The 7,414-nt window shown below is 39.7% G+C and overlaps 1 protein-coding gene across 1 annotated transcript; it reads right to left on the bottom strand.

Annotated features, from left to right (window-relative positions):
* Positions 1-1,868: 1,868 nt before the first annotated feature.
* LOC149385500 (C2 calcium/lipid-binding and GRAM domain containing protein) lies at positions 1,869-7,202 on the bottom strand. Its single transcript, XM_089625744.1, has 9 exons — positions 6,254-7,202; positions 4,717-6,003; positions 4,449-4,631; positions 4,081-4,364; positions 3,863-3,979; positions 3,513-3,775; positions 3,226-3,400; positions 2,564-2,836; positions 1,869-2,434 (listed from the first exon to the last, which is right to left on the bottom strand). The coding sequence occupies exons 1-9, from the start codon at positions 6,600-6,602 to the stop codon at positions 2,243-2,245; spliced, it is 3,123 nt and encodes a 1,040-aa protein (XP_089481870.1). The 5' UTR covers positions 6,603-7,202; the 3' UTR covers positions 1,869-2,242.
* Between the last annotated feature and the right edge of the window lie 212 nt (positions 7,203-7,414).

Raw genomic sequence — 7,414 nt, 5'->3', positions numbered from 1 at the left:
ATTAATGTAAGGCTGTCCTCTCGAGTCACCATCCGGTTTCTTCCACTTTTTTAAATGTCGACGAATTTCTCCGGAATTCGACAGCGGCGCCGGTGCCGGACAAAAAAGGTCGGCGAAAGCTACCATGTCTTTTTCCACTTTATGCCGTTGGGATTTCGTCGAAACGACAAGTCGTTTTGTCAAACGACGATCGGTCGTTTTCGCTGCCATCAAAGAGTAAAGCTTGATAAAAATCGTTGACATTCGAGGAAAATCGGACGAAACGGTGCGGATCTGGTGATTTTCGGGTCGGACGAAACGGCGCGGATCTGGTGATTTTCGGGTTTCTCCAAAGATCCATTTAAGTCTGCAAAAATGGTGATGAAGAAGTAGGAGAAGAAGGAAGAAGAATATGGAGGAGATGAGAGAGAGAGATTGAAATATATATATATATATATATATATATATATATATATATATATATATTTAAACAAGGGTAAACTAGCAACGTAGCCATTTTGAAACATGGTTTTTGGAATTTAGCCAACGTTTGGTAAATTTTGCAATCTAGCCATTTACTGAAATTTATGGATATAAAATACCTAATTTACCCTTTTTCTTATACTTACTTGATCAAAATTAGAAAATAAATTTGGAAAATAAAATCCCGTTCAAAATTAGAAAATAAATTAGAAAATACCGTATTAAATGCGTATTAAAGGAAATGAAATAAATCGGCTCTACCTGCACATATGTAAATTTATCATAATTAACAGAAATTAACAAAACAACGGAGACTAACAAAAATTTACGAACATTTACACTGTATTTGCTTACACGGCTATAATGTTCATTAAAGAAAAAAACGCTCAATAACCAACTTTGCAAAGTATAGAATTTTTATTAAAATTCGAAATATAAACCGAATATAACAAATCCGGCTACAAAACCAAGTTTCAAAACGTGGGCTAGTATTTTTGAAACCAAACCAAGGCTAATATAGTAAATACCATATTACATAAATATGACACGTCATCAAATTTGGCTAGATTCGAAAATTAAACGAAACGTTGGTTAGATTACAATTGCAACGTTTGATGTGGCTTAGATCGACTAATTTTTCTTTAAACACTGACTGTGGCAGTGGGGCTGCCGTGTGTCATTGTGTGTGTGATAGTAAAACACAAGGTTTTAATGCTATTATCTTTGGAAATTGGAATCAAAATTACGTTTTTTTTTTACCAATATAACTTGGGAGAGTGAGCATACTTTATAATAAAAAAAGGTACATTTTTTATGTTTGAAAAAAGGTAATACTTTTTATAATAAAGGTATTTGAATATGTTATAAAAAAAAGATATTTTATAATAATTTTTTATCTTTAATTTGTCTTCGATTCTTTGTCCAGACTCCAGCCTAATCGCAAGTTTTTATCTGTCTCAAAAAACATATATAATAACATGTTATATGAACCACCATATGTAAAATATATAAATATATATATAAAAATCCTTTTGTATTATTATCATTATTATTATTATTATTAATAATATTATGTGTGGAACATTTTTATTTGATGATGGTTTGCAATGTTTTGGCGTAATTTTAACACTTATTATTTTATTTTATTTTTGATAATTTTGTGGTATGAATTTAAGTTTGAAACATTTAGACTTACACTAGTTTTGATATTATCAGGGTACCACTAGTTTCTCGAATTAGTGTAGACATTTAGACTTACACTGTCTTTGTTGTGATATGCTCTTAATTTAACAAATATCTCCTCGGACTAATTAATAAAATGAATATACGATTACATTAATTGAGCTTATTAAAATATTAATGAAAATTGATTGCTCGAATTTTTTTCCATGATTGCAACTTACGTGTCAAGAATGAACAAGACGTTATTTTTGGTTTGCTAAAATCAAGAGTCATAAACACCCGTTTACTGATATGAGATGGGTCTATACATTTCAGTTAGATGACTAGAAACCCCAAAACATGAAAGTTAACTTTGCTCTTTCTATATCTTCATCAGTATCTATTGATGAATAAATGGAGTACTATCACTATATAATACAATCTGTCAAAACTATTTTCACCCAAAAAAAGAAATTAATAATAAATACAATTTTACAATGTCTCGGGCGCTGCGGCAATGGAAAATGATGCGTCACCAGCACGAATCAGCCTAAAATGTGTCTGAGCTCACGAAAGAGTCGAAATTACTTCGATAACGTAACCTCTCTCTGGTTTGTAACTATTTTGTCGCAAATTCTTTATCGATCGCACAGAAAATCACCTTCAACCGGCCTTGAAGATTCTCAAGGATGTTCTTCGTGATCCTTTTTTGGTGCCGCGTGCCTTTGAGCCACGCGATACCGAAATGCACTTTGACCTGACACCCCTTCGATTTCGACGGCAAATCCTCAACCTGGTATCTGATGTGAAGCTGCGAAAAAAAAAACATCCAAGAGTAATTTGTTGAGATGAAAAGCATGAAATAATATTGGCTATTTTGCAAAATGATCAGATTGGTAGAGAGCCTAAATGTAAAATATAGAGATGAGTTTTTAGGTACATTGAAATAGTCACCGAGCGGGACACCCTCGAGAGTCATGACTTCTTCGACGGTCCAACCGTTGCGGTCAGAAAGTGGGGATTTTTGCTGACTACACCGCGACTCTCCTCCGTAACGGGAGATGCGTTTGTCAAACTTGTAACAAGTTTGCCTCTCGAAGACATCACCTTTCTCCGACTCCCACGGGGTGTACGAGTAGTCGAGGCACCCGGCTTTTTCCATCACTCTACGCTCCAAATCACTCCCTCCGAAGAGCTCCATGAAGAAACTCGTCTGAAGTTACCAATAGCAAGGCTTCGATTGTCAGAAATTGTTTTTAAGTTATTTTAGCACAAGTAGTCCCTTAAACTATTACGTGAGCAACATTTTGGTAAATTTGGGTTTGTAAATATGTTTGTTTTTCAGGTGTTGGATTTCAATGGGGGAAAAAAGTTTAATATTTTTATGAAAAGGAATAAGATACTACCAGTCAGTAGGCCGAGGACTAATTTGCTCATAAAATTAGCTGGTGGACCAAAATGTTAAGAGAAATGATAATTCAGGGAATATACGCTCTAAAAAGTTGTAAGATTAAAGCAAGAAAGTAGAAATGTATTAGAAGAAAAAAAAGAAGAGAGAGAGAGATAGAGAGAGAGAGAGAGAGAGAGAGAGCGAGAGCTTACAGGAGCTGAAAAAACCGAAGAATAGACCTCAGACAAGGTTACATCGTCGAGGCCCAAAAATGCCCCGCTCTCTTCGGTCTGAAGGCTGGTGCTTTTAGCCTCAGATTCCTCTTCGATGATCCTGACCTTCTGCTCTGGAGTCAACGACCTGGCCTTCCAAAGTGCCATGATCGTCCTATTCGGGAACGAACAAAAAAAACGTCAACGAAACGTCGAAGAACCATAGCACAAAAGAGCAACACAATTTACTTATTTATTCCATCATATTTGCATTCAAAGACAATTACCTGTTGGCTACACCGAAAGACACAAAGGACTGGAAATGGAACTTAAGCCGGCCTTCGCTGTCCTGCATTCTCGCTCCGTGTTTCGCGTCCTTTCCTCGGCCTTTCCACAGAGTCATGACCATCACGGGACTTCCCATCGACACTAAACTTGGAGCGAGGATTTGAATGTCTTCAATGTCCTCCCACAGAAACGAGAACTTGGTCTTGTGCCCGAACAGGTTCGCGTGGAACCCGATCATCCTCGGCGATAGAAATAAACGGCCCTGTAAAAGAACAGATTCAATAAGATACATTAGCACAGGGAAAAAAAAAAAAAAAAAAAAAAAAAAAAAAAGAGAGAGAAGCAATACCTGCAAGGGCATCTTTCTCTTCAGGTGACATGTAAAATCGTTGATAAGAAACTCCTCCGATGTAAGCCCGAAAAGCTTTTGGAATGCTGAGTTTGTTTGTGGAGATCGAACATTTATCTACAAATTTTGTTTTATTACACATATTAGCGTATTTAAAAAAAAAAAAAAAAAAACTACTCCCGAGAAACTTAAACACGAAAGAATGTGATTATGTATACCTTTTTCCCAACCTCCTTCTCCATCCTACTTAAATAAGCCTCAACAGCGTTGCCACCTCTTGTGTTGTCCAAGAAGATTCTCAAATGGATCTTCGATTGACACGGCTGAGCCAACTTTCCTTGAAGAGGGATCCAGAAATCAGCTAAATCTGAAATGTTTGTTCTCACAAAATTAATCTCGGCACGTCCCAGAGAAGTCGCGTCGTCGAAAGGACCGTCGAAATCAAACACTTCCACGTCTAACACAGACGGAGGCTCATCCATCGCGTCGAACTCGAATATTTCTGAAAAAATATAATTTATATAATAAGCTGAAGAACGAGCGAATAAATTCAAGTGTGAAAAAAACAACAGAAGAAGAAGAATACCGTTCCAATTCGGATTCAACTTCTGAAACTTGATTGAGCTGGTTCTAGTTTTCCCATTGCAAGTAAACACCACGTATGGATCAGAGAACCCAGTGGCATCAACGGCTGCTAAGTTACTTCCTTCGATCAGTGCAACAGTTATCAACCACCCATTTCCCTGTGCTTTCACGCCATGATCACTGCCTATTGATCGAAGACAAAGCTAAATCAATCGTCATCATCGTCACATAAAGTAGTAAACAATTTTTATTATACAATTTTTTTTTACCTTTTTGTGCTCTGGCCTTCATGAACTGTGAAATGAAGCCCAGTACTCGCTGAGCTTGAAGAACCAGCAGACCAGACACGACGAGTTCCCCGATGGAATCAGGCAAGTCGAGCCCGACGAATTCCAGCCCTTGGATCGAATTGGGCGTGGCCAACCAGACGTGGGCGAGCACATAGATCCCCACGAGGATCGACGATGCCACTGTGAAATTAGCAAAGTACTGAACCGCGAGCTTGAAGTCCGACTCCGGCTCGGCTTGCAGCGAAGCCAAAGCCTGTTCTTTATTCGACCCGAAGTCCTTCAAGTCGACCGGCTTGACAGTCTGAGCCAACAGAGTCGAGTAAAACTCGAAGCTGTCCCTGAGCCCTTGGCGGGTCCCGCCCTCAATCATCCCTTTCATCATCGTGCTCTGAAGGAAATTCGTGCGCCAAGATATCACCAAACGCGAGGTCTGCTCGCCCGAGGCGAGCTCCGGCCCGGGCGCAATGCAGTACAAAACCTCGGTCTTGAAAGTGCTTCCGTACATGACATCTGGCGTGCTCACGATCGACAGGACCGCGAAAGATTTCCCGTCGGCTTTCAGGTACGCGTGCTCCTCCGTGGCTTTGACTGCCTTGATCAGCTTGGTCGCGGCTTTTACGCAGCTCACGGTTCGCTTCGCGGTCCCGCTCGTGCTGTCGAACTTCCAAGGCCCTAGTTGGAGCTCCGTGCTTCCCTGAAGCTCCGCGAGAGATTTCGGAAAACTCGAGCCCGTCGAGAACAGCAGTGAGTTCAGGTCCGGGGGAGCGACGGCGTACATTCGGTCGATGAGCACTCCTCCGGGTAGATTGGCGGGCATTTCGCTCTCTTGATCTCCCGACTCCATTCTCTTCATGAGGTCTTCGAAGTTGCCTCCTCCGCCGGAAGTGGACTCGTCGTCCTCGGACTTGCCTCCGTTCGCCTCGGACTCGGCCGACTCCGATATCTCGCCCAACTCTCTGGACATCGTGGAAAAAGAAGAGCACGTGGCACTTGAAGAAGCCGCGTCCGCGTTTTTGTTGAACATCTGAGCGATCCGACCCGCGATGGTTTTTTGAACGCCGATTTTCTCGTCCTTGCTCGTGGAGAAATCTTCTAGAGCGCCGCCCGGGGAAGAGGTGTTCGACGATGCGGAGCCGAAGGATCTCGACGGAGATTCGCTTCCTAAATCCGCGTCCTTCCTCAATTGCACCACGTGGTTTCGGTTCGTGGAGTTTAGGTCCGCAAACGCATTGCTTTGAGAAAATTGTATAGCAAGAAGAATTTCACCTAAAACAGGAACAAAAAAACAAAAAAAGAAAGATATTTCCACACATTTTATTAAGCCGCTTATTTTCCACAATAAGTAGAATTTGAGCTTGGAATTGGCAACAGAAAGACCCAATGATGGGAAGGGAACTTTAAAACAACGAATTAGACTCCAAGCTTCAATCTTTATGCCATTTGTGAAACTCACATTGGCATTCATAAACAGTGCTACTTGAGAGAGAGAGAGAGAGAGAGAGAGAGAGAGACTGACCACAGTCTTTGACCTTGGACTTTTTGTTCTTGGGCTGAAGAGGATACCAAGCAGTGTCGAGAGACTTGTTATCGGCGTCGAAGACTCGGTTAACCGGGACTTTGACTTGGCCGACAAAGTCGTCGTTGAAGTACTTGTCTTCGTCCAAAACGGAGACCAGCAATTCCTCGTTGAGATCTTCGACCCTGAAGCTGAATTCCTCGCCCCAGCTCGGGTTCAAGCACTTCTTCACCACTTTCGTCTTCCACCTTTGTCTTCCCAGTTGCAATTTCACGTACGGATCGCTAAACCCGTTCAGATCCATCGCCGGAAGATTCCGCGCCTCGATCACTCGAACTGAGAGCTTCATTTCTCTTTTCCAGCTTCCGAGCCGGGAATTAAATTAAATTAAATTAAAATTAACACACTTTAATTATATAAAAATAAAATTGAATGTAAAAACTTTTTTTTTGGTAGTTTATCGTCGCTTTATAACGACGGTCATGAATCACGCGAATTCAGAGAATTTGGGGTTTTAAAAATAAAACAGAACAAATGGGGTTTGTGAAGGAAATTCGATAACGTGGAAAGAACTGTTGATCTATAAAAAAAAAATTTGAGTCCGCGTCGTCGGTGGAAATGGGAAATGCGCAGAAGAATTATTTTCAGAAATCGATCGAGACGTTTTGTATAAGTGTTACACAAAGGAACGGAAATGAGGATCGAATTCGAGGCAAGTGAAGGAAGCCAGAAACGATAAGATTTTATTTAGAAATAGAAAGCAAATGTGCTTTTTTTTTTCTTTTTATCACTAACGAGCAAGAAAAGAAGAACAATCAAAGATCAGGATAAAAGCTGGAGCAGAGAAAGAGAGAAATTAGAAAGTCTTTGGTGATCTTTTTTCGAGTTCAACTCAACTTCTTCTGTTCTCTCTCTGTTTTCAATGAACCACTGCGCGTATGATTTTGGACTCCTTGACTTTTATTTTCTAAATTAAAAATATGTACATAAATATATATATATATATCCACTTAATTGTTACATTTGATTGGTTTTTAAAATTTTCGATTTATTTATTGCAAAAGAGTATATAATATAAAAGCATTTATAATTTTAAATACAATACTTTCCTTATACTTTAAATTAAAACTTTAAAAATAACACGCGGGCGATTAGTTAATT

Source organism: Urtica dioica, chromosome 9, assembly GCF_054948205.1.
Source record: "Urtica dioica subsp. dioica isolate 48M chromosome 9, U.dioica_male_clone48M_v1_H2, whole genome shotgun sequence".
Classification (NCBI taxonomy): Eukaryota; Viridiplantae; Streptophyta; class Magnoliopsida; order Rosales; family Urticaceae; genus Urtica; species Urtica dioica.
Note: the sequence above shows the minus strand (reverse complement) of the source record. Positions and strands in the feature narration are given on the sequence as shown.

Excerpts from the sequence above, each read along its gene's own strand:
- LOC149385500 (XM_089625744.1), bottom strand. The coding sequence starts at position 6,602 with ATGAAGCTCTCAGTTCGAGTGATCGAGGCGCGGAATCTTCCGGCGATG. Across the intron at positions 2,837-3,225 it reads CTTCGGTTTTTTCAGCTCCT|ACGAGTTTCTTCATGGAGCT; the intron begins GTAAGCTCTCGC and ends TGGTAACTTCAG. Across the intron at positions 2,435-2,563 it reads CGCTCGGTGACTATTTCAAT|CTTCACATCAGATACCAGGT; the intron begins GTACCTAAAAAC and ends TTTTTTTCGCAG.